Below are 25,518 nucleotides of genomic sequence, written 5' to 3' on the forward strand. Positions count from 1 at the left end.
CCCCTAGGGAATATCCCTGAGCTGGTCTAGCAGAAGCGAATTTATCCTAGTGGACCCTTGTGCCCTCCTCTAGCCGGGGGACCCCGGGTCTAAGTAGTCTTGGCTTTATCTAGTCTCTGGTCTGCCCTACTTATGGCCACCACGCTGGGCAGAGAGTTGATGGACTCTGATGAGGACTGGGACAGGCCACCCCTTCCCCACCACTTCTGCTTTGTCCCGTGTGTTTTTACCTCTCTCACTCTCTCTTTCCTTTTTTGGGGGGCTGCTTATCCTCAGGAGAGGACCCCCTGGCTGGAGACCAGAATGACCATGACATGGACTCCATTGCTGGCGTCCTGAAGCTTTACTTCCGGGGCCTAGAACATCCTCTCTTCCCCAAGGACATCTTCCACGACCTGATGGCTTGTGTCAGTAAGTACATCCTGACCTCAGCCAGGCTTCGGCAAGGACGCCTTGTCACGACAGATAAGAAAAGTCCATGGGGTCTTTTTTTTCCCCATAAGCTTCTCAATAATATTTTTCTTTTTCCTTTTTCTCTGTGAAGTTTCTCCTCCTCGTCCTCTGTCCTGCACCCCTGGCGGGAGGGAGGAAAGATGGCTTTTCCGTAAGAGTCTAGGACCACAAGTCAGAACTCTGGCTTTTTCTTTCTGATTCGCCTTAAACTCCTTGCTTTGCTGGGCTTTATTTTTCTCCAGTAAAATATATTTCTATTCATATATGAGATACAGTGCTTTTCAGCTATTGGGAGCTCATGCATTAGTACCTATGCTTTTTATGATATAAAGGGGAAATAGTTTCTGCTTTGTTGCTTTATTTCTTTTATAATTAAGGTTCAAATGAATCTTTTATAAGATTGATTGACTTTTAAGTGGAGGGGGTGGGGCAGAGGGAGAGAGAGAATCGTAAGCAGGCTCCACACCCTACAACCCTGAGATCATGACCCGAGCCAAAATCCAGAGTCAGACCCCTAACAAACTGAGCCACCCAGGTGCCCCCGCTTGTTGCTAAACGTGATGTGCCTTACCTGCTAGATGTGGTAATATGTGTTCTTTTAGGAATAAGAGCCCCTCTGCACATTTAAATGTCACAATATGATGTTTTCCTAGAAAGAGATATAGTCTCTACTTCATCCTTTACTACATCCATCTACTTCATTCTTTATCCTTATGGGTTCCTGCCTCTTACTCTCAAATCTGGGGCTTGAAAAACTATGCTTAGCCATGTATTTTAGCTGATTATCCTGAAACAATGCATGGAAATTTAGATTAATATCAGGTCATCCTGGAAGTAGACCCCACTGGAATGATGGCTCTAGAGGTTGGAGAAGGCAGTGACTTTGAAATGGGGGAGACAGTCTTCTTCCCAGATACACCAGGGTCTTCATGGCCCCCAAGTCTCCAGCTGGCCTCAGTGTATGCCCTGAACATTGTCCCACTCTGCTGTTGTCAGAGAGAAAGGCGCCAGGGCATTCAGTAAGCTCCCTTGTTCTATTTGTCTACCCACTCTTTGTGGAACTCGAGGGGAAATGAGTTCTGTGCCTATTAAATATAGGCAACCCTCCTGTCTCCACATCTTGTTCTAGGACCGAGCTTAGATGTCTTCTGTGGACTGGGGCTACCAAGACAGTTCAAAATACCCAGGCTGCCCAGTTCTCCCCTTGAGATGTGCTCCTGATCTACCGCTTTCCACTTCTTTTTCACAGAAAGGCACTCTTAGAAAATAACAGTATCCCGTGGCCCCCTAGTGGGGAGGCTGGCCGTGATGGAGGCCACCAGCCTAGGGCCTCACCTGTAACTGGTCTGTGCACAGCACAAGGAACAGGAAACCTCGGGTCTTCTTCCCCAGATATCATGACTATAATCTGCCCTCTCTGGCCTCTGGCCACTTTCCGCCCAACCCCCCTGCAGATCAGAGACGGGGGAGATAAGCCAGACCTGTCCAGAGGATGAGATGATGCCTATGTGGAGTGGGCGGGACGGGTGCTACACAGCCTGTCTCCCTCTGCAGGCATGTCGATCCTCCAAGGGGGTCAAGTCTGCGGTCATAGCGGATTGGGGACTGTTCCTTGTCTGTGGTTGCTTTAATAAGAGAGCAGCAGGTGCTTGGGGAATATCCCCAACCCCTTCTGAGCCCAGGGAGCATAGGCCTTCAGTCCTGCATCAGGACGCGTCTGGAGCCCAGCAGGTGCCCGGTGGCAGCAGTCCTGCCCCAGGGAGCCACAGGGATGGCACTCCCTGCCTGGCACACCAGTGCTGCGTGGACGTGGCTGCTGTCTCTGCAGCACCTGCTGGTGGTCCCAGCCCTCACGCCGTTACTCCGAGGGATCTCAGTTGCGATGGACAATAATGCATGGCTGTCTTCTTTCAGCAATGGACAACCTGCAGGAGAGAGCTCTGCACATCCGGAAAGTTCTCCTGGTCCTGCCCAAAACCACTCTGATTATCATGAGATACCTCTTTGCCTTCCTCAATCAGTGAGTAGACTTCCCAGTGAACAATGGGATCAGGCCCTACAGTTGTAGGCTGAGCGAGTACATTGTGAGACAAGAGACAAGAGCCCTGATACCATTAAACTCACATTCCAGGGTAGGAGACAGACAGATAACAGATACGTCAGGCGGGAAAGGGTGCTTAGATGAAGAATAAAGAAGCGTAAGTACAGAGATAGAGTGCGGGAGGGTCGGAATGGGCGTGGGGGGTAGAGGGAGAGCCGCTGTAGAGGGGAGGTCAGCAGAGGCCTCTCTGAGGAGACTGTGTGAGAGCAGCAGCCCAAATGGAGTGACTGAAGGAGCCACAAAGGGTGTTCAAGGCTGTCAAGGCCCAAGAGTCATGGTCATAATGGGTTTGGATTTGGGAAGCCACTGGAAGCTTTTAAGCAGGAAAGTGATAAGATCTGATCTGTATATATTCTTTAAGCCCAACAACTTTGAGAAGTTACCATCGAGGTCTGTGAGGAGAAGCGGGGGCACCTATGCAGAGGTTAACGTGAGGTCTCAGCCACAGGCACTGGGGGCTTCAACAGGGGGACGGGGGGTGAGTCATGAGGGAGGGCGATGAAGTGGGGTTGGGTTTGGGGTCCATTTTGAGCACAACACTGACAAGACTTCCCGATGGGGAAGCTGTAGAGTGGGAGGAAAGAGAAATTCTTAATGTTTGGCATGAGCAACAGGGAACTAGTGACTCCATTATGGAGTTGGGGAAGAGATGAGGTGTGGAGAACTGAATTGAGACAAGGCACCCATGTCGCCATGTTCTTCTGAGGTGCCTGTCAGGCCTCCAAGGGGAATTTCTGACTGGGAGTGGGACATAGGAATCTGACACTCGGATTAGACACTCAGATTAGAGATATGAGTTTGGAGTGACGGTGTACTGATGTTTTAGCTGGTTACCCAGGGAGCGAGCCTAGCTAGAAGAAAGGTCTGAGGGCCAGAGGGGCCCTGGGCTTGGATGGGGCATGGCTTCCTGTGCGAGCAGTGTCCTTGCCGAGGGTGGGCATTGGGTCCCCACAGGACAGCAAGGCAACAAGCAAGGACATGTGGTGCTTGCCCCATGGGCACCTCTGTCTTCATGTTGCTCCCTCAATAGCCTGGAGCACGGGCTGTATGTGGGCAACAGCAAAGCCAGGTAAGGCCCTGGAGGTGTTTCCTTTCAGTCTGCTGTGTCTTAAAAACATTGAAACATTTAAATATTAGGGAATTTTACTTAAAATACTTCAGTTTCTAGCTTCTCTTGAAAACCCTGTTAGACCTGTCACTGATGGCCTCGCCTTCTGCAAGGAGGCCGTTCCGCGTGGAGTCAGGGCTGCTGCCAGGGGGAGGCCGGCTCCCCACTCCCCATACCGAGGCTGACTCTGCTTGCCCTTTGTCTTCACTCTTGCTTCATGGGCTTTCCTCTCGTGGAGAGACAGTTCTCTAGATCCATGAATCTGTCAAAAGAGAAAACAAAATTTCTTCATCTTCCTGGTCAGTTTGGCCTTTGCTTCCAAGGAAAACAAACTTAGTGGCCATCTCATGAGCGGGGCTTGCTTACAGTTCACGGTCAGCCCGCCCCTCTGGGGGTCTAGGCTAGCAGCCCGGCCGGGAACCTTGTCGGGGCACCCACACCGTCCTTCAGCCTGGCTGCAGCCTGCCTCCTCCACGTGGCCGTGTCTGCGCCTTCCCTTAGCCGAGCCCTGACTCAGCACCGCTGCCGCCCGCGCTCAGTAGCCCTCACAACCCACAGACAGTGTTCACATGCCCTGCCTTGAAGGCTGTCGGAAATGGAAACCCCGTACTGACTCTTGAGCCAGTCAGCCCCTCGGGACCACCAGTCCTTGTCTCCCCTCATTGACAGACACCTGCCCACCAAAGGAGCCTGGTCTGGCCCCCCAGGGTGGGAGTGTGAAGAGGTGGCAGGGGGCAGACAGGTCCCAGGGCAGCTGCGTGCGGAAGCACCATGGCCTCACTCTCCTCCCTGCGTCTTCTTCCTGCTGAGTGAAGGTGGCAGGGAGCTCGCGGGACAGGAGGAGCGAGAGAGGGAGCCTCTGGCAGAGGTAGACATGGTGGCCACTATTGTAGGAAGCATGGGAATTACACCAGTGTAACCGTTACTTTTCTTTTGTTTTCCTTTTTTGTCTGGTTACAAAAAGGTGTATATGCTCATCAAAGTATTTCGTGGGAAAGATGCAGCATTAATAACCACGGTGTTTCCTAAAATAAAGGATGGAATTCAGGACACAGGTGCTAGAGAATACCACCTCTGTGGGAAGATGGCGGGTCGTAAGTGTACTCTTATCAACAGATGTGGCGACTGTTGACAGGGAGGTCCTGAGGGAGGCTCTGCTGGGCCCCGATTTCAGGACCGCTCTCCTTTGTTGTTCTGCGTCCTAGGGTGTATGTATTTTATTTCTGACTACAGTCTTTCTCTTGGGTTGTACACCTCCTGAATCTCAAGGAGCCAGAAAACTAGTATGTGTATAAATGTGTGTGGGACTCTTTACACGTGCAGCAGCACTGTGCGGACTTAACCTGGTTCCATACGTGTATGTAACTAAGTGTCCTCTGGAGTGCCCGGCCCACTGAATGAACCTAGGCCTGTCCAGCAAGCCTTGTTAATCATTAACATTATCTTTTCTAGCATCTGCATTAACTACCTATTGCTGTGTAACAAATTACCTTAAAACTTAGCAACTTAAACCAAAAAGCAGTTTCTGGGGGTCGGGAATCCCCAGTGTAGGTGCAATGTCATGATGGGCCTCTGGCTCTAGTTTTCTTGAGGCTGCTGTGAGGGTGTGGGGGCAGGGCCGTTGTCTCTCCTAATGGCTCCACTGTGGGGGGGTTCCGCTTTCCAAGCTCACTTGTGGTGTTGGCGGGACTCAGTTCCTCGCAGGTTGTTGGACCGAGGACCTTCCTTGCTGGCTGACTGTTGGCCAGAGGCCTTCGTCAGTTCTTCACCTTGCGGGCCTCACCACAGAGCTGTTCACAACATGGCAGCTGGCTTCCTTCCAAGCACGTGAGTGAGAGAACACCCAAGACAGAAAGCATAGTCCTTGGTAACCTAATCTCAGAAGTGACGTCCCATGCCTTCTGCCATTTTCCATTCACCAGAAGTGAGTCACTAAATCTAGTCCACACTTCAGAGGGAGAACATTACACCAGGGTGTGAAAACCGGTAGGCAGGGACCATGGGGGTCATTTAGAGGCTGCCTACCACAGCCCATGTGCTGCCCAGTGACTTTTTGGCCCCCAACAGTGTCCTTAGCTCCCCCTCACTGCAGCCGACTCTGTTTTTTGCCTTTTGAAACCTGCTTTCTTCAGATGTCAAACAATATAGTCTTCCAGGCTCTTGTTGGTCAAGTGAGGTCCATGGACCCATCATTTGGGAGATGGTTAAAAATGCCGAGTCTCAGCCCTTCCCGCTCAAACACCTATGAATCTGAATCTGTGTTTTTGTTTTTTTTTTTAATTTTTTTAAAGATTTTATTTATTTATTTGACAGAGAGAGATCACAAGTAGGCAGAGAGGCAGGCAGAGAGAGAGAGGGTGAAGCAGGCTCCCTGCCAAGCAGAGAGCCTGATGCGGGACTCGATCCCAGGACCCTGAGATCATGACCTGAGCCGAAGGCAGCGGCTTAACCCACTGAGCCACCCAGGCGCCCCCAAATCTGTGTTTTAACCAGTTCCCCTGCTGAGTCTCATGCTCATGAAAGTCCGAGAAACACTGCTGTAGGCCCTCAAAGGCTCAGGTCCTCTTTTTCATCTGAATGAGAGAGTGAACCAGGGGCTTTTCGCCCTATTAAGGTGCCCCTGTGTCTCCAGAAAAGCTGAATCTTCCTTGAAATCTCACCAATCTCCAGGTGCCTCCCTGTTTGGAAGGATTCTGGGCAGTTCTTCTGACTTTCACAAGGAGTGTTTTGGTTTCCACACGCAGATGGACAAGTAGAGTTGTGGTTGGGGTGTCTTAGAGCGCCCACAGCTGCTCGTGGGCTTATCTGTTCCCTTATTTAACACATATTTATTAAGCATCCGCTGTTGGCCAGGCCCTGTTCTTGGTACTAAGCACCTAAGAGTGCACCGAACAGTCCAGGTGTCTCATGGAGTCCTTTTGGAGTTCGTGTTCTATGGAAGAAGACAGACCAAACTCATGAGTATGCATACCCTGTATCAGAGGAAGAGCACTCTAGAGAAAATAAAGCAGGTCAGGGAACTGGCGAGTGCAGGGGACAGGGCAAAAGTTTGCTCTTTAAGAGACAGTGTCAGCAGGGGACCGTGAGCCGTGAGGTAGGAGGAGGACCTAGAGAGAATGGTGTCCCAGTAGCCATGTAGAGGAAGAGGGAGTGAAACCAGAGGTAAAGGGGATGACAGGCCTGCTGAGGAAAGGACTCAGAATCAGGTTAGCATTTGGAAGAGCACTGGTGACCCTAAGGAGTGTTGTCCTGATGGAGTGGAAGGGGACCAGACCCGGATGGTGTCAGGTCGGGAGAGAAGGGGTGCCGCTGATGGATAAACCACGTGTAGTAGGTCCATACAGCGGACCTACCTGTCTGGCCCTACGGTGGCATGCTGCAGTGTGGGTGCACCTGGAAAACATCCTCTTGGAGGAAAAAAGCCAGTCACAGAAGCCTGCGTGGGGCCAGGGTCCATACATCTGCTGTGTCCGGAACAGGCAAATCAGCAGTGACAGGGACTTGGGGGAGGGGAGGATGGTGGGGGTGGGGTGTGACTGCCAATGGACATGGGGTTTCCTTTCTCGTGATGAAAGTGTCCTGGAACTAGACGGTGGTGATGGTTGCACAACATTGTGAATATGCTAAATGGTGCTGAATTAGACACTTTTTAAAATGGTGAAAAATGGTCTATTGTACGATATGTAGATTTTACCACAATAAAGTGGCAGAGGAGTAAGAGAGATGCTCCGGCTGCCGTAGCAAAGTACCACAGACTAGGTGACTTCAACAACAGAAATTCATTTTCTCATGGTTCGGGAGTCTAGAAATCCAAGGTTAAGGTGCCGGCAGGGGCAGTTTCTGCTGAGGAGTCCCTCCTTGGCTTCTAAGTGGCCGTCTTCCCTCTGCCTCCCCCTGTGGCTCTCCTCTATGCACAGAGGGAGAGCTCTGGGGTCTTTTCCTCTAACTATAAGGACAGCAGTCCTCTTGGCTTCAGCCCTCTCCCTTAGGATCTCATTTAACCTTAATTATCTCCTTAAAGATCCTTTCTCCAAATGTAGTCCCATGGGAGGGGGGTGGCTAGGGTTTCATCACAGGAATCTGGGGAGGGGGGGGACACAATTCAGTCCATAGCAGAAGGGGTGGGGATGAATCGGAGAATCACAGACAGCAGGTACAGATAAGTCCCAGAAAGTTTTCTAAGAAATGGGTCAGTAATGTGGTATGGACATGGGGTTAAGAGGGGATTCTTTTTCATGAGGCCAGTATTCCTGCATGTTTGTATGCTGGTGGGAATGACCCAGTGGAGAGGAAAACTGATGGTGCAGTTGCTGGGCTGATACTCTTGCTGGAGAGAAAGGATGGAGTTCACTGCAGGGGAAGGAAGGCGGGACATGAGGGCACAGAGGCAAGTCCCTTAGTAGATGCGGGGAGCACGAGGAAGCCGACCCTTGGTGTTGGAGGTGAGAGAGTAACAAGGCGAGTGACAGGATGCCTTTGAAGGACCATCAGGAAACATCAGCCAGAATTACACTGGACTTCTTACCTCTTAGCCTTTTGGGGACGTCGGGGAATGCTGTTAAATCATGGATTTAGGGAGGGAAGTTGTAGTGTCTTCTATTGGAAAAGCTTTTAAAGGCCTGATGGATTCTCAGCCGCATGACTTGCCTGGGGCGATGGTGAATAATACAATTTCTCTTCATCCCTTTCAAACCTAAAATCAACCCTGATGCATTAATATCTTACCCATAGTCTGTTGGTTGTTGCCAAATCAAACCCCTGGGGCCAGTGAAGCTGAAGGTTTTTAAGTGAAATGTCACATATTTAAAACAGTCTGTCCGAAGCTTGGTGTTCTCCCTGAGGATTTAAGGTTTCGATTTTGGGATCTAGAGTCCTCAGGTTGATGATATCTGTCGGGAAAGGAGATGGCTAGCCCTCTATAAATCAGTTGCTGGCCAATGTTGACAGCCCTGCTTCCCATTCCCTGACTAGAATCGAGGGTCCTATATCAAGAAGCAATTTGGATATTATAATTACAGAAAATAGTGATGGTGCACCACCTGTGTGCGAGGCATGGGGCTCAGTGCTCTGCGTGTGACAGCCCATTCAAGCTTTTTTTTTTTTTTTTTTTAAAGATCTTATTTATTTATTTCACAGAGATCACAAGTAGGCAGAGAGGCAGTTAGAGAGAGAGGGGGAAGCAGGCTCCCTGCTGAACAGAGAGCCCGATGCGGGGCTCAATCCCAGGATCCTGGGATCATGACCTGAGCCAAAGGCAGAGGCTTTAACCCACTGAGCTACCCAGGTGCTCCCCCATTCAAGCTTTAAAACAGCCCCTCAAAGGAGGGGAACTTAGAAAGAGATTTAGAAATCAGAATATTCTCCTGGAACCGGTACATGATGGGGCCAGGACTCAAAACCAGGTCTCATTGACTCTAAAATTTTGGGGATGTTTTGTTTTTCTTTTTTAAATTTAATCAAAGGGACAAATGTGCATCATTAAAGGGTAAAAAGTCCAGAGAAGTGCATCATAAAAACAAGTTTCCCACCTCAATCCTGATTTTCTCATCCCTCCCCAAAGCCTGTGTTCCCAATCACTATCCTGAACCTTGTTAAGAAGCACAGAAGATGAGTTCAAATCAATTAGAAGAATTCACTAATATTATGGATAGAAGTTCTAGAAATCTAGCCCAGTTCTTAGAAGAGATGGCATTATACAAGTCGATACCAAAAAAAATTTTAAAAGAGGGACCTGTTACCAGTGTTTTCCATTGTAAGTATTTCTTTAAAAATAAAAATCCAGTATTTAAATTCTTATACTGGGCACAGACGTGAGGGTCTTCAAGGATTTTTAGCACCATTATATTGCATATGAAAGGACATGCATTTGTATGTGTACATGTATGAATTTTTTGGGGAGAGGATCTCTAGTTTTTGTCAAATTCTTGAAGGAGGTTGTGACCCCCAAATAGTTAAGAACCATGGCTTTAACCCCTCAATCTAGGTGTTCCCATTGTAGATTGGAAGAGAGGACCTTGATTTATATTTTAATGGGAGTAAGAAATGGAACTGGCCCATGAGACCCCAGTCCACAAAGATGTGTCCCCCTCAAGCCCCTCGTCGTTTGCAGCTGCCTGTGAATCAAACAGCCCTTCCCTTAGGATGCTTGGCAAGGCTGCTCATCTCTCACGGGTCTTCAACTGGGACTCTCAGGGCTAGACTTTGTTTCCCTCTAATGGCCAGGCTTCTCAGAAATGACTGGTTTTCTTCCATGTTCGCAAATGTCGTCAGATCGCACTAAAGGAACAGGGCCTTCCTCCTCCTTGTCCCTGCTGAGGTTACCGAGGTAATTATCTCTCTTGTCTCCAGTATCTGTTTGACCAAGAAGTAGACTTGGAAATTTCTCCCTGTCTTTTCTGAATCTCGGCTCTCTTTTAACTCAGGAGCCGGGGGGAGGCTTATGCAATTCAAACTTTCAGACCTTCTGTGAAGCAGCCCCACCCATGGGGGGGGACCCATAACCTCACCCCTGGCTGGCCTCCCTGCATTTGACTAGGTCCTCGAGAAGAGTGATTCTCAACCCCGACCATTTTCTCCCCGGAACAGCTGTTTGCATCCGTGGTACTGCTTCTGCAAGGTGGACAGGGGACGTATGCGAATCTGCAGTAGAGGAGAGAACCACTGGGTTAGAGAGAGACCAGCTTGGTAATTGGAATCTGGGGGGCGGGATCCACTAGAAATGAACTCTGTCCAGTTCTGAACAACACCCATGCAGATGAAGACAGCGGAGCCTCGGGCCTCTGGTTCAGCATCAGAGGGCTTTGGGTTCCCCTCAGATCTGTCAGAATCAGGTGCTGGGGACCACCTGCTGAGGCCCATGGAGGAGGCAGAACTCCTTAGCAGAGCTCACAGCTCTACAACCTGGGACTGGGGGCTGGGAGTGCACGTATGGAGCCAGCCGAGCCTTCCACCTGGGTGAACAGAGACCAGTGGGGGCCAATGAGACCCAGCGGCTCACTGAAGGGTCCTTGGCCAAGGTTGGAGGTGTGGCCAGAGCAGCTGCTGCCTGGGCAGGGCCAGTTGCCAGGCGAAATAGCCAATAACGAAGTCAGACTGCATCCAGAGGAGGTCTGAGCAGAAACTGAGCGGCATGCTGACCTTTTCCTGAATAAATCCTGATTGTAATAGTAGAGGATATTATGGAAATGAAAAACAATTACATTAGCTTCCAGAAAGAAATTCACTTGCTTAATGGAATGCAAAAGCTAATCGGTTGGCGAATTTTTTTAATAAGTCTGGAGCTCGGAATGGAAGATCCCTAGTAATTTGATTATTTTGCTCTGCAGGAAGGTACACAGCGCACAACGCCTGCGTCTTCTGACCGTGTCATTATGAGGGCAGCCTGAGGGTCTCTCCGTCTGCTCTGGCAGCTTTAGTGGGTTGGTGTGTGGGAGTCGTCCCCGCTCTACGGAGTGGTGTGTTCTCGAGGCCGGGGAGATCTGGCCGAGAAGGTGTGGAGCGGGGGGTGGTGGTGGGGTGGCAAGTAGAATTTGAACGAGGAGCTGGTGAGAGAGGAGGGGTGAGGCCTGCTAGGAGGTGGCTCCTGAATGACCGGTCACTGTCTTCTCCCTGAGGACTTTCTAGAAGGGCTCCGATGCCCAGAAAAGCAGGTGCAATTTGTGGAACTTCTGCTCTTGCTCTTGGCAGTGCCTCCCATGACTGTGTTCTCTGGGTATTCATGCGAGTGCTTTCCAGCTTGCCCCTTTCCCTTCTCCTCCAGTTTATCACAGTTCAGTGAAGAGAACATGATGGACCCCTACAACCTCGCCATCTGCTTCGGGCCCTCACTGATGTCAGTGCCTGAGGGCCACGACCAGGTGTCCTGCCAAGCCCACGTGAACGAGCTGATCAAAACCACCATCATCCAGCATGAGAACATCTTCCCAACCTCCAGGGAGCTGGAGGGCCCCGTCTACAGCAGAGGAGGAAGCACGGAGGACTACTGGTAGGGAGCTCTGGGCTGGAGGCGGTGTGGGAGGTATCCCTGGTGCCTACTGGGTATGGGAGCCAGATGGTCAAGTGAGACCCAAGGGAAACACCCAGAGCCTCTCAGCCTCCCACTTCAAGCTGCCGGGATCTGGGGGGGGGTGGGGTGGTTCGGGCAGTGCCCTGCCTCAACCCGACGTATGGAGTAAGTGCCATTTGGTGCCACGTCCCTATTTCTTATGAGTTCTTAGTGGTGAGGAACCATTCTGGAAAATAATGACAGCAATAATAGGAATGTTAATAATCTCCAGGAGAGGAAAATTTGTAAAGTTGTATTTAGAACAGCTGCTCATCAGTCAACAATGTCTCTCAGGCTCCTGCTCTGGGCTGTGTGTTGTGAGAGACACAACCCCGGGTCCCAGAAAGAAGAATTTCTTTCTTATGCCTCATGCCTATTAGGTATGAGGCATCGTTCCCTCACTGTGAGTTTATACAATGATAATTTAGAATGATCGCAGAAATTTGTGAAGAGAAGAAGGGGTGAGCTCCGTTTTTGGCAAATTAGGCATACTTCCACCCTAAAGCGAGATTAAATCCTGCGGGGCGAGGTTTTTCATGACCGAGGCTGGGAACAGAGATGTAAAAGGAATCCCTAGGGCACATCTTTACTAGACCCTTCTGTTAGACAATTACCAAATTATTCTTTCCATGTTACAGATACAGTCACTGTAACCCAGAGAGGCCAGTGACAATCTTTCAGGCCACTTTAGGGGTGGGGATTCCAACCTTGACACGTCTTAGTACAGGACACCATCCAGGACCCCACACTAAACCCCGGGGGTACCACTGACAGTGTCATTTCCCCATCAAACACAAAGGCAACCACCTCTGTCTTTTACTCCTTAATGTCCCTTACCTCCCCCCCCATCTCCTCGCATGTTCCCCATCAAATGGTGCTTCAGCCTGAGCTAAAAGCATGAGCTAGCGCAAATCGGATTCCGTCTGAACGCAACATCTGGAACCAGTTCGGCAGCCCCATTGCTACCCACTGAGGCAGGGGGAGGAGGGGGAGTTTGTTGACTTAATTAGAGGCCAGTGGGCCCATGCTTCTCCCTGATCACCCCGGAACAGCCTCCTGCCTGAGGAGTGAAGAACGTGATATTCATGTGTCCGTGAATGTAAAAATACCACTGACACCGCTGGCTTTGGCCTTGTCCGCTGTCCCACAGATCCCAGCACCTGGGTCCGAGCTGGAGAAGCCCATATTCGCCAGCTTGGAGAGAAAGCTTTCCGTCACTGACAGATGCTTGGTGGGGGCGGGGGAAGTCATTCAGGTCTCAGCCTACAAGCTGATGAGCTCCAGGGAGCTGTCCTTGGGCATGTGACTTGGAGCATCGGTTTCTCTCACAGGAGGGTTGAAAAGCTGTGGAAGTAGTGCTCCCAGCGCCTGCTTTATCTTCCTTCCAAAGTGTGCCCTCATGTCTCAAATATCTCAGGGCCGATCCCCAGACACAGAGCCCCCCCCCACCAAGCCCTGTTCCCCCAGTCCCAGACCAGGGAAGCAGACAGAATCACTACAGGGGTGACTCACAGGGAGCAGCCCCCCTGCCCGCCCCCCACTGTTTGTTGTGCATCCGACTGTCATTAGCAGCCTCTGGACAAACCGCAAGATCAGTGAAGGAATGTTACTACCGCAGACTGGGTGGGAGGCAAAGCACCCGAGGACCAAGAGGAGGTGACCTTGGGTAAGAAGGACCTTCTGACCGCTGGACTCACCCACTCAGAAGGCTCCCAGCCTCTCTTCTTTGAGAGGAGAAAGAAGTGACAGAGAAGCAAGCTAAGATGGATGAAGGGTGGGGGGGGTAGTGGTGGAAGGGGTCTAGAGCCTGAGAATCCTGGAGAGTGGCCGGGAGACCGGAAGAGCCAGGGAGAGGGACCTGCTGGCCACTTGGCCTCCCCGTAGCTGTGAAGAGGAGAGGGCAGTCCCCCTTCACCTCGCTTACCAAGCCCTGAAGCTAGAATCCAGTTCCCTGGACTGCCTGCTATTCGGCTTGTGGGACCTCTGCAGACCGCAGGTGTCCTCAGGCTTGCGGTGTGGCCAGCATGTGGGTGTGGAGTCAAGCATAGAATTCCAGAGCTACCAGGGGCCTAGTAAAGGCATCATCTCGCCTTTCCGTTAGAGCAGTGGTTTTCCAAGCGGAGTCTTTGGACCAGTATCACCTACGTGACATAGCACTGGCTAGGAATACAGACATTCCAGCTCTGCCCGCCCTCGAGACTTAGAAACTCTGGGGGTGAGGTAGTCCACTTTTAACAAGCTGTCCAGGACTCCCTGAAGTTGGAGAATTGCTGCCTTCGTGGATGGCCACGTAACTACACTTGCAACTCTGGAGGAAACTGAGCCTTTGCCCTGTATGCCCTTGCGGCCCCGAGGGCTTCTAGAGTGTCATGAAGCTCATCAGAATTTTTGGCCCAGTAAACCGTGAAAAATTGTGCCCACATTTTTTGATAAGAAGGATTCTCTGGGTCTTTTCTTCCTTCCTTCCTCTCTTCCTTCTTTCCTTCCTTCCTTCCTTCTTTCATTCCCACACTCATCTGCCACATCCTAACTTTGTGGTCTCAGGAAAACTACATCGCTCTCTGTGGCTTAGTTTCCACATCTATAGAATGGGAAACCAAGACTACCTGTCTCATAGGGTTGTTGTAATGAATAAGTTAGTTCATGTAATGCGCTTGGAGCAGCGTCTTGCTGGTAGTTAAGTGCTCAGGAAATGGTTAAAAAATTTTTAAAAATAAAAATAAAAAAGGAGGAATCCTATTGATGCTCTCCCAGAAAGTTCTCTGGATTCTGGAGAGCCTTCTTGGAACTGACTTCTGAATGGGTCCCCTGGTCTTTGAGGAACCTTCTGGAGTGAAAGACCTGTCCCTGTTCCAAGGGGAGGGAAAGGCTATAGGCTCAAAGGTAGGAATCGTGAGGCCAGGTGGTGGGTAGAGGAGGTGGTAATTAATGCTTCCATAGAATTGCCTGGAAAGGCTCTCTTGTTACTACCAACTGCCAGAGGAAGAAGCTTCAGCAATGAATGGGGGTTTTGTCTGTTTCTCAGGAAGTTAGAATTTCCTGGTGCCCATCTCCATCCACTCTAATGTCCACAAGGCAGGAGACCAGGAGGGGAAATGGTTTTCCCGGGAGCTTCCCTGACCGTTCTCATTTCTCAACCCTGGATGATTTTAGACTCCATAAACTGTTGAAGAACTTGACCAGCTTCCATGCCCTGCCCTCTCGCAGAGTCCGGCCCACAGCAGACTCTTCATCTCCCTCTGACTCCCCTCCCACTCTCACCCATGCAAGACCAAACCACAAAGCCTAGAGACATAAGCAAAATGAGAAAGAAGGAAAGGAAGACCACTTACTGACCACTTCATGTCTCAGGGAGTCTTCAGGCGACGCTGTGACATTTTACAGACCACTAGCCTCAGACTATCAACCTTAGGTGGCTGAGGCTTAAAGAGATTCCGTCCCTTGCCCAGGGTCCCACAGCTACCGAGTGTCAGGGCTGGTTTTCAGGTTCTGTTGTGTCCCAGGCAAAAGCCTAGTGTTTTCTTCCATGGGCTACCTCCAGGGACTAGTTCACCCAAAACAGCCCTTGAGGGGTTGAATTGCTCTGTATTTTCAAAAAGACTTATTCTGTAAGCTCAAAAGGGGTTCCCTCTGTCTCAGGATATTCTAAGCCCCAGGCAGTCTCAAATAGTTTTTGCAGCAGCGACTAGAGAACCTCGGGAGCCTTGTGTTTTACCATCATCGTCGGGAGCAGTCCGGAGGTGGAGAGTGTGAGACGGCTTCCATGCCCTTGCTCCAAGGAAACTGCGTGAAGGAGAAGACAAGAGTTTGGTCAGCGAGGGGCTGAGGTCCCCATGTCTCTTGCTTCTGTTGCAGTGACAGCCCTCATGGAGAGACCACCTCAGCTGAGGACTCAACCCAGGACGTGACCACAGAGCACCACACGAGCGATGACGGTAGGGGGCGCTACTTCCAGGGCAGCTGGGCCACAGTATTGTGGCGGGGGGGGGGGGGGGGCGGCGGACGGTGAAGTGGAAGGAAAGGATTATATAGCCTGTGCTCCCAGTGCACCTTGCTGTTCAGCAGCCCCCTGAAGACAGGCAGGGGACTTTCCTGTCTCGTTTTCATTTTTTCCCTTTCCTGGAGCGACAGCCCACCTTCTCAAGGAGAACGGTCTCTGTGCTAAAGCGGAGATGGAGCACCTTGCAGAGCCTTTAAAGCTTCTCGCCCCTTCCCCCTGCCCCTCACCCACCTTCAAGCTCCTTGTCTTGCCTGCCTGCCTCCCAGGCGTGGTGTTGGTCCCCTGTTACAGCCTAGACTCTGGCCAGGCAGCTGGAGACCAAAGTCAAGGAGAGCTCATTTGAGAAAACCGTAGGCCTGGGGAATAGAGAAGCTGGTGCCAGGAACCCAACAGAAGCAAGCCAGAGGGGAGGGGGACTCAGGATGCAGAAACCACACGCTTTCACGCCTGCCGACTGGAAAAATTGACCCTTTCCAAAGTACAGCCATGCGAGCTCTGAGCAGCCCGGCGGTGAGCATCGCGAGGCGGGATGTGCATCTGTCGCTGCCGGCTCCTCCACAGCGCCCGTGATTTATTAGGGTCTGTCCGGCCAGCACGCCGTCCCTCCTTCCAACAGCTCCGCGCCTTCATTTCTGGACCCCTTGGGCTCTTGGAAGACTCAGCAGCTGACAAGGGGCCTCAGAATTTTCTGGGCACAAGAACGAAATGGCAGTCTTTGGAGCCTTCCCTGCTTTCTGCCTCGCTGTGAATTCTACAATCCTAGGCCAGCTTTTTAGAGGAGAAGGAAAAAAATTAGGGCTGCTTATTTGGATGCCGAAGTCAGATGGATCAGTACGATAATCTTCCCCATTACAGGAGGGGAGTAGGTGAAGGAGGGAAATTTGTCCCTGCTGGAAGCTTTGTAGGCCTTATCTCTTAATCCTAGTGAAATAGAGCTACCCGCTATCTTATAGCTGAGCAGACAGAGGCCAGAGAGGTCAAGTGATATGCCCAAGGCTGTACAGAACTGAGATGGGATATTTAGCTAGGCCTTCTCTGGTGGACCTCTTGGAGAGAAACCTCCAGGCCTGCCTGTCCTGGAGCAGGCTCACCCATCACGCTGGCTGGGCCTGGTCCTGCCTATAGGCAGTCTTCCTGTCCACGCCTCGGAATACCGACTTTAACCTCAGGGTCCAGGTTTCTGGGAGCCTTCTTGCTCTCTGGCCTTCCCCCTGCCGCTCAGCGCAGATAATGGTAATGACGACCCACTAAGAATCAGGGCTAATGCCTGCGCCCCCGTGCTCACTATAGGCCCGCCCTGTTCTTAGTGCTTTTACAAATTGCTGATTATTGACTCCTCCTAACAGGCTCATGAAAAAGGTACTTTTTTATGCAGAGGAGACAGAAGGTCACCCAAAAATAAAAAGTCACTGCCTTTGTAAACCCCTTTTTAATTTTCAAATTACTTTTATGTCCATTTTCCCCTGTATTAGCTACAAAATATATTTCTGTATTTTGCTCCATGGAAAGTAGATTGTTTGAGTTATTTTCTCCCTACAGAGACTAAAAGCTCATGGTCTACTAGGGGCAATGGATAGTATAAATAAGATTTATTGTATCGAGAGTACAGTATGATAAATGTTCTGCAATTAATGGAGTTATTTTATGATCAGAAAAGAGCTTATAAATGCAGCAGGACAAGGTCAGTGATAGGGTTTGGCGTTATGAGCTGTGGATGCACCAAAGAAGTTCCCATTTGCCCTGAGCGGGGCTCAGTCTGTTGGGCAGCGTGACGCGCTCTCCCAGGAGGCACACTGTGTCCAAGCAAGACGAGACTCCCGCCATGCACGTGTGGTTCGTTTTTGCACGGAAAACTGCTGAGAGAATAAAGTATTCTTTGTATTGTTTTGTGTTTTAATGATGCTGTTTCAGTTGTGACTCAGTGTACTTGTCAGGAAGATGAGAGAGGAGGAGCTTCCGGGTGGGGGCAGCAGCATGACCAAAGGCAGGAAAGGGCGCACACGTGCTTTCGGGGTGACGGTGCAGTCTGCACGGGGATCCCTGCCTCAGCCATCGAGCCTCCGTGGCTTAGTTCTCACACCGGGTTATCTTCCCACCAGTGTAAGTTCAGCTAATTGGGCTTTTCCGCCCAGTTTCCTGAGCCTCTGGGTCCCCACAACATGTGTTTCCTTCTTTTCTGCCCTTCTCAGAGTGTGAGCCCATCGAGGCCATTGCCAAGTTTGACTACGTGGGCCGGACAGCCCGAGAACTGTCCTTCAAGAAGGGGGCATCCCTGCTGCTTTACCAGCGGGCTTCTGATGACTGGTGGGAAGGCCGGCACAATGGCATCGACGGACTCATCCCCCATCAGTACATCGTGGTCCAAGACACGTATGTTGGGTCCCCTGCCCCTCTAGGCATCCCCAGCTGCGCTGTGGGAGAGAGACTTTATTTCTGGCTCCGTAGGAGGGTGAGAGAGACCAACCCTCAGGGGAAGCCAACCTTGTCCCTGAAGGACCCCACCCAGACTCCGTGGAGGACTGTTTTTTCATCTTTTCCCCCTGCGAGTCGCTCCCCACCCACCCACCACCCCGCTAGTCATTTTGGAAACTTCCCAGCACTCCTGCTCATCCACACATCCAAACCTGATGAGTGATAATGAGGGGTTATTGTTTGACCACTTACATTTCCGTTCTGGAAAGCTCAGAGTGGGAAAACGTTTTTACTTCTTTTATTTTTAAAAACAAAACAAAAAAACCCCAAACTATGCTCATCCCGACCAGTTGGGCCGCTGATGGCGCTTTTCCACTTGCAAATGAAAATGATGCATTGCTTTTCTAGGAGACATCTAGCTTAAGCGGCCTGGTGGAAATGAGCCAGTTCATTTAACCCAGATGAGGTTGACGTGGGGAAAGACAGGGAGAGGAGGGGAGAGGGCTTCGGGGAGCAAAGGGAACATGAACCGGGCCCAGAGAGACTTCATCAGCTGGGCTGTCGGGTGGCTCCCTGCTCTTTAAAGCAAAGTCTCTGGGGCAGGAGCACTTTTCCCCCCCCCCCCCTGATTCCCCCCACCCCCACAGCCCCAGCCTGCCTCCTTGCCCCGTTGCCCTGTCTCTGCCCACGACTCCCTGCCCTTGGATGCGATGCTGATACTGTCAGTGTTTTTAGTCCTTCCCTTAATATTATTTTTTAAAGGTTGATATCCTGAGTGAGTCTGCACCCTCCCAGCCTCTCCCCGGCTCCTTCTGCAGGGAGATCCTCTCTCTGTTGATAACATCGCAAACCTGGTGGCCATCTGTGCGTGGACAGGACCCTCCCAAGTTTAGCATTATGACTTCACTACGGGACCGAGAGAAGATGAATTGTGGGGGAGAAGGGGCTTTCCTTGTCATCAGTAGCCAGAGGGGCCGGGAGAGCAGTGGAATGACCTGGGACCGGCTTGGACGCTATAAGCGGGGCTCGATGCACGACGACCGAGTGTGGTGGTGTCCTGCCTCAACGCCGGCATCTCCAGGGCCAGCGCAGAGCAGCCTGTCCTGGCCCTCAGTGCTCAGGACCTCAACAGATAAACCGCACTCTGGACTGGCAGCCTCCTTCTCCAGGAGGTTGCCCCGGCACAGCCGTCCCGGGAAAGAAGCGAGGGGTCGAAGGCAGATGCCTCGAATCCAGGTGTCCTCTAGCTCAGCCTTGTGGCGGCCGCACAGCATCCCACAGAACGCAGCGGGATTATTTATATTTATTTAATGACCCTCCGAAGGCCCTTAGCTTTCCTTGCCTCTGTGCGCAGAACTAGCCCAGCCAGGTGTCACTGCTGCCTCAGAGCTGTCGCGGGGGTCGCGTGTGTGTTGGGGGGCCATCTCGCCGATTTAACACTGCTTTTTGTGTTGTTGTTTCCCCCTCCTCCCTGCCTGCCTGCCCCTTCTCCCCCAGCGAGGACGGTGTCGTGGAGAGGTCCAGTCCCAAGTCTGACATTGAGGTCATTTCTGAGCCACCTGAAGAAAAGGTGACAGCCAGAGCGGGGGCCAGCTGTCCCAGTGGGGGTCATGTAGCCGATATTTATCTTGCAAACATCAACAAGTAAGCTCTGCTTTTCATTTTCTGCTCCCCTGAATGCCTTGTGACACCTAGCCTCGCCCTCCGGCCTCATGCCCCTCTCCAAGCCTGCGCCGCACCTCCCTGCCCGGCCTAACACTGCATGTGCTCACCGCTGCTGCAGGGTGGACCGGGCTGAGGAAGCTTCCCCAGGTCCTGCCTGCAGATCCCAGGCTCCTGCTGTGGAAGGCTGCCCCACCCTGGGCTCGTGCAGTGTCCCTCAGCTCCGGTAGGGTCCCGGCTGATGATGGAAACTTGACCAAAGCTTTGGTCCCTTTATGCAACTTGGTTTTGCACTGTTTCTCAGAGGTGCCTTCTCTTTTCCAATTCTTCCCCAAATAATAGTCTTTGCTGTCTTCCTGGCCCTTCCTTTTCTGTCCAAAGATACAACTTCGCGTGCGTCTTCCACTAGGCTCACATGACCCCAGAGGGGTTTACTGAGAGACCACATGTCTGTTTCCTGCCCTGTCTGGCATTGGCTCCATCAAGGAGAGGAGACCGCTCTGCCTGCCCCCGCCCCCCAAGGAAAGCTTTGTCCTGAGCTCTTTCATCATCACCTAACCCCCAGCTCCCTTCTGCCCGTTCATACCAGTAGAAATAATTGTCCGTGTTTTCCCTGTTGCTTTAGCCCTGTGTCATCGTCCCGTTAGTCCCTTTGCAGATTCCCATTCCTGTCCGGCAGGCTCTTAACTCTGGCCCCAGCTTTCATTGCGGCTGTGAGCCCCATCCCAGGGTCTTAACTCCACCCACACCCGATCTGGCCGGCTAGAGGGATTCCACGCCCGTGCGCTGCTGCCTCCCCTAGAGACATTCAGGTTATTGGAGAACTAATCTCATCTCAAGGGGCCAGACACCAAGTCCCAAAGCCTGCAGACCTCTTTCCGCCAGACCCTGAAACTTGGCCCAGTGCCAGCGGGATGACAAGCCCCAGGGCCTTCCTGATGAATACGGATTGCAGATGATGTACAGTTTTTATTCCCCTCTGGCTTTGGAGGAATGAAATGATTTGCACATTGGAAACCTGTTAACCGTAGCCTCTGGACACTGAAACTGGAAGGAGAATAAAAGATGCTTGTTGTTTTTAAACTGCACCAGCTCGCCCAGATCTCTTGGCTTTCTTCCAACCAGCCGGTAGCAGGGGGAGTGGTTGGGGCACGTGGCTCTTTTCCATCTTTGGCCCTCAAGTTAGTGAAGTCGCTGATTCAGCTCACTTAGCATAGGTATGATTTAAGGCAGACCAGTAAAAAAGAACAAGGAATTTATTTATTTCCCTCCAGCCCAGTGCCCTGCTGGGAGGGCCGAGCTAGTAAAAAGTAACTGTGGACTAATCACATTTTCTTATTTATTTATAAGTCTGTGTTAATTATAAGCCTATCATCATAAGGTTGTAAGCCTCTCGTTAACCCAGAAACCAAGGTGGGGTTGGTGGATGGAGAGTTGAATAATTAGTTAGGTACATGTTTCTAAGCCATCAGATATTTGATGCCATCTGTACCAAGAAATTGTACAGGATAATAGCTGAAATAGTCAAAAGATGAACACCAGGTGGAAAGTCAGGGCAGTTCCCTTGAGCTCCTTACCTGGTGACGTCAGGATGGGGTTCTCGGAGGACACGGGCTCCAGCTAGTCGGTGGGCCAGTGGCAGCCCCCGGCCGTGCTTGCCCTGAGGAGTGACTCCGCTCTGCCAGCCTCCCTGCCTGCCCCACACGTCCCTCCTTTCCCAGGCCCCGGGTTCTCTCGCACCCCTGGACCTTTGCATCTGCTGCCCCCTTCCTCCCGGGTCAGCTCCTCCTCTCCCTTCAAGTCATAGCCCGAGGATTGACCTCTTTGGGGAAAGCCATCTGCCACCCCCAAGGTCCTCGGGACCTGAGTTAGGTGCCCACGTCCTGTCCTCCCGCAGCAGTTTTAGTCTCTCCCAGGACCGAGGCCGCACTTGGATAAGCCACCAGGCTGAGCATCTTGAAACCAGCAGCTCTGCCTTCCTCTCCTCCTGTCCCTGGGGCCTGGCCAGAGACCTGGCCCACACCAGCCACTCCATAAGCTGCCTCCTCAGCAGTTTGAGCTCTGTGAGTCAGCGATCCTCAAGTGGAAAAAGGAAATCAGCAGAGTTATTTGGGTGTGGCGTTCGATTTAATTTCACACATTTAGTGAGGGCTCCCTGTTGTGCCGAGCGCCCGTGCTGGTTATGCAGAGATGCATAAGGTGGTACTGGGCCTCGGCACTCAGTCCGGCAAAGGAAAGGCTGTATGGACAGGTGGCTAAAAAGCAGCACCATTGGAAGCCCCGAAGGAACAGAGGAACAGAAGAGGGAGTGATTGCTTCTGCCTGCCCTTGGACTTGGGGTACCTGGGAAGAGCCATTTCGGCCGGGCCTTATAAGACTTTGAGAACATCCTCTTTCTGCTCAAGAGTGGCTGACGCCCAGGGCTTAATGGCCCAAGCGGGCAGCTGCAGGGAGCACATGGAGAAGAAATGACCAGTGAACGGGACCAGGACTGGCTTAGGACACTGGCTTGGCCACATAGACCGGCACTCCACCTTCAGTCCCACCCCTTCCCTTCCTCCACCTCTGCTCCTGCCCCGGCCTTCGTGGCCCTTAGTGGTTTCGAGGTCAGAGCTGCCCGGCTGCCAGCCCAAACCAGAAGTCGGATTTCTTCTTAGATTAGATCCTTGTGAACCTGATTCCAAGGAAAAAAATGAAATTATTCGGCAGTAGGCAACACCCATGCTACTAGGATTCCGCCAGGCCATCTTGTGGGAGAGTCTCAGCGGGCTGAAGGAAGCTCACGTAGAGCCAGGGTTCAGCCCAGTACTGGGTGACTTAGGGTCACGTAGATGTATTTCCACCCTAAGAAAAGGCACAAACTTGGCCCTGACCCTGCCACACTGCAGCCTCTTGAAAAGTACTCTCTTCCATGTCTGCCTAAGAAGCAACAACGGCCTCTTCCCTGAGTCCAAAATGATCACAACCTTGTGCTTGGACTAAGAAACATGCTAGAATTTGGAAAAACCAATTCTCCTCTTGCCTTCTTGGTGATGGTGAGAATTTTTCTCCTACCTGGATAGGTTTCTTAGGTTTCTGTTCAAAACAGGTAATGGAGGGAGCCTTTCTGTGAATCTGTCTTCCATTAGAAACTTTAACTTAATCAGACATTTTTCCTGGTAGCACCTTACATCTCCAGAACTCAAAGCCCAAGACCACCAAGTAAGTATCTGTTTCTGCTTTGCCCAGGTTGGGGGTGGCAGGGGACCAGAGACACATAGAAAGCAAGGAAAGGTGAGGCCAAGGAGAGAACGTGCCGTGTGTCCCTCTTCTTCCAGAAGTCGTGGATGCCAACACCTGCCCCTCTCTCACTCTTGCCCCAGCTTCCTCGGGGCTAGGACTCCCTGATCACGCTGCCCTTTCTGTTTGTGATTGAAGGCAAAGGAAGAGGCCAGAATCTGGGAGTATCCGGAAAACATTTCGGAGCGACAGCCATGGGCTGAGCAGTTCCCTGACTGACTCAGCCACCCCGGGGGTGGGGGCTAGCTGCCGCCCATCTTCCCAGCCCATCATGAGCCAGAGTCTCCCCAAGGAAGGGCCAGATAAGTGTTCCATCAGTGGGCATGGGAGCCTCAACTCCATCAGCCGCCACTCGTCCCTGAAGAATCGGCTGGACAGTCCACAGATCCGGAAGACAGTGACAGCAGGGAGGTCAAAGAGCTTCAATAACCATCGGCCCGTGGACCCTGAGGTCATTGCACAGGTAAGGTGGGGTCGGGCTTCTGGATGCCCAGCTAGCACATCTCCCTTTGTTGCGCCCACATAGCGCCATGTTAATTACGTTAATTATGACGGGCCTTGAAACCGCGGAAGTCTGTGCATCACATACCGAGTTCAGAGGCTGCTGGACGTCTGGACCTGAGAAGGCAGCTCTCTGCATAATTCGTCTATCCCACTCTCCCCAAGAATTCGAAGACAGAATAAAAGAATTCAGACTTTTTACTCATGTACAGGCTCTCGAGGCTTGTACTTTTTTTAAAGCAACACATTAGAATCTTTTGATAGGTCCATTCTGCCTAAGTTTCGGGTTTCGAGAGCCTGGTAGGCTTTCGTGAAGCTGCGCGAGTGTCGAGGCTCAGATGTAGTGCTGGCCATGTTTTTCTGTCACCGCCGCCGTGCCCCGGTCCCGCTCCCTGCGGCTGATCCCTGGTCCCTAATGGGAGGTGGAAGACCACCGACGGCTCCTGGGTTCACGGGGGGCACAGGTGACGGAAGGGTTTCCAGCCCCCGTCCCCAGGCACGGTGGCGGTGAGCTCCCTGGTTATGGGGTCTTCCTTCCGCGTTCGCACCACACTGACAAGTCTCTGTTTTCCGTGGACCATTAGCGATCCAGCCCCACCTCTAAAAATCCGACTTCCGGGGTCACTGCAGGCAGTTCACTGAGACGCCTCTCCCAACTCTATAATTTTCGTTAGACCAGGTAGGAGCGAAGGGCTCCCCGCTGCCCTCCTGTGTTTCAACTGAGTTGAGATTCTTCTTGCCCCGTCTTCCAGGGGGCAATAGAGGCTGCGTCCGGTCTCTATTGGCTTAATTGGGATGCTCTGCTTAGGGAAGGCGTACCTGGCAAGCATAGTATTAAGCAGCGGGCCTGCGATGTCTTGCTTTGCTAGCCCTCTCCTCCTGCGCGTCTGCTGAAGCTCGTGGCTGCGATCTGCCTTGCACCATGGGAATCCTCCCAGCTCCCTCCTGAGCCAGGTGTTAAGATGAAGCTAGAATACATTCCCCGTACAGACTCTCCTACAGAGCAGGACTGAGGAGATGATGGGGTTCTTCCTGAGCATTTTTATGGTTTGAGAACATCATAGGGATGAGTGAAAATCACCGTCAACAGAAAGCATAGCTCACCCTGTAAGGGCCTTAACCAGGGCCTTGGCTTGGAACATGTCATCTTAACGTGTGAGCCTGATTCCAAGGAAGAGCCCTCTGGTGGTTTGGGGGTTCCGGACACAAGTGTGTGGAGAGGTGGGGAGGGAGCTGGGAGGTCTCCCTGAGGGGCAGCTGGCTGTGGACAGAGGGTCTTTGGTTCTGCTGTTTCCTGAGAGCTGGGTGGTTCCACTGTGGCTCCCACCTGTGCGGGCTCTGGCTCCCCCTCCTGGTCGCTCTTCCGTCCCCTCTCGTGGTGACGGACGGGTAGAGGGAAATGGCTTCCTCAAATTGGGCTCTCTGGTGGGGTGGGGTAGGGGTGGGCGTAGGGGTGGGGGGGAGGTGTCCTGATGAATCTTCAGGGCGAGGGTTCTGGAACCTTTCCTCAGCCCTTGACCCTTCTCGACCTTTGGCTTTGAAGCCAAGAAAACAAAGATCATACTTAATCCCTACCACTTAGTAAGAAATAGTTTATTATGTACAATACCAAGCATACGCAAAAGTAGAGAGAATCGGATAATAAATCCCACATACTCGTGACCAGACTCCCGGCCACTCTTACTTCAGCAATTCCCCCCCCCGCCCCGCCCTGGATTATATGTCATTTCACCCAGAATTATTTCAGTGCATATCTCTAAAACCTGAGGACTCGATTTAAAATAACATCTCCGCCACTCTTTTCTAAAGGAAGAAAAAAAAAATCTCCTGATAATGAAAATCCCTTTTTTCTCCTTCCCCACATTCTGAACATTCATATGTCTAAGGATTTTGGCCAAGTAAAATAATCTGGACATCTCCCTTCATTTGGTTTCTTCATGATTTGGCCTATGCTGTTG

At 51.7% G+C, this 25,518-nt stretch overlaps 1 protein-coding gene across 10 annotated transcripts in view; it reads left to right on the forward strand.

Annotated features, from left to right (window-relative positions):
- SRGAP2 (SLIT-ROBO Rho GTPase activating protein 2) overlaps window positions 1-25,518 on the forward strand; it is a 227,878-nt gene that overhangs the window by 200,829 nt on the left and 1,531 nt on the right. For 4 of the 10 annotated variants that reach the window (XM_032878469.1, XM_032878468.1, XM_032878470.1 and 1 more), the window contains 8 exons: window positions 277-411; window positions 2,368-2,473; window positions 11,422-11,646; window positions 15,562-15,641; window positions 17,896-18,076; window positions 19,616-19,762; window positions 22,943-22,981; window positions 23,198-23,522. In XM_032878469.1, coding sequence (XP_032734360.1) covers window positions 277-411; window positions 2,368-2,473; window positions 11,422-11,646; window positions 15,562-15,641; window positions 17,896-18,076; window positions 19,616-19,762; window positions 22,943-22,981; window positions 23,198-23,522 — 1,238 coding nt within the window. Of the gene's footprint in view, window positions 1-276; window positions 412-2,367; window positions 2,474-11,421; window positions 11,647-15,561; window positions 15,642-17,895; window positions 18,077-18,880; window positions 19,763-22,942; window positions 22,982-23,197; window positions 23,523-24,144; window positions 24,240-25,518 lie in introns of those variants that run through there. The other 6 variants (XM_032878471.1, XM_032878472.1, XM_032878473.1 and 3 more) reach the window with 5 other exon arrangements.

Source organism: Lontra canadensis, unplaced genomic scaffold, assembly GCF_010015895.1.
Source record: "Lontra canadensis isolate GAN:19392208 unplaced genomic scaffold, GSC_riverotter_1.0 scaffold63, whole genome shotgun sequence".
Classification (NCBI taxonomy): Eukaryota; Metazoa; Chordata; class Mammalia; order Carnivora; family Mustelidae; genus Lontra; species Lontra canadensis.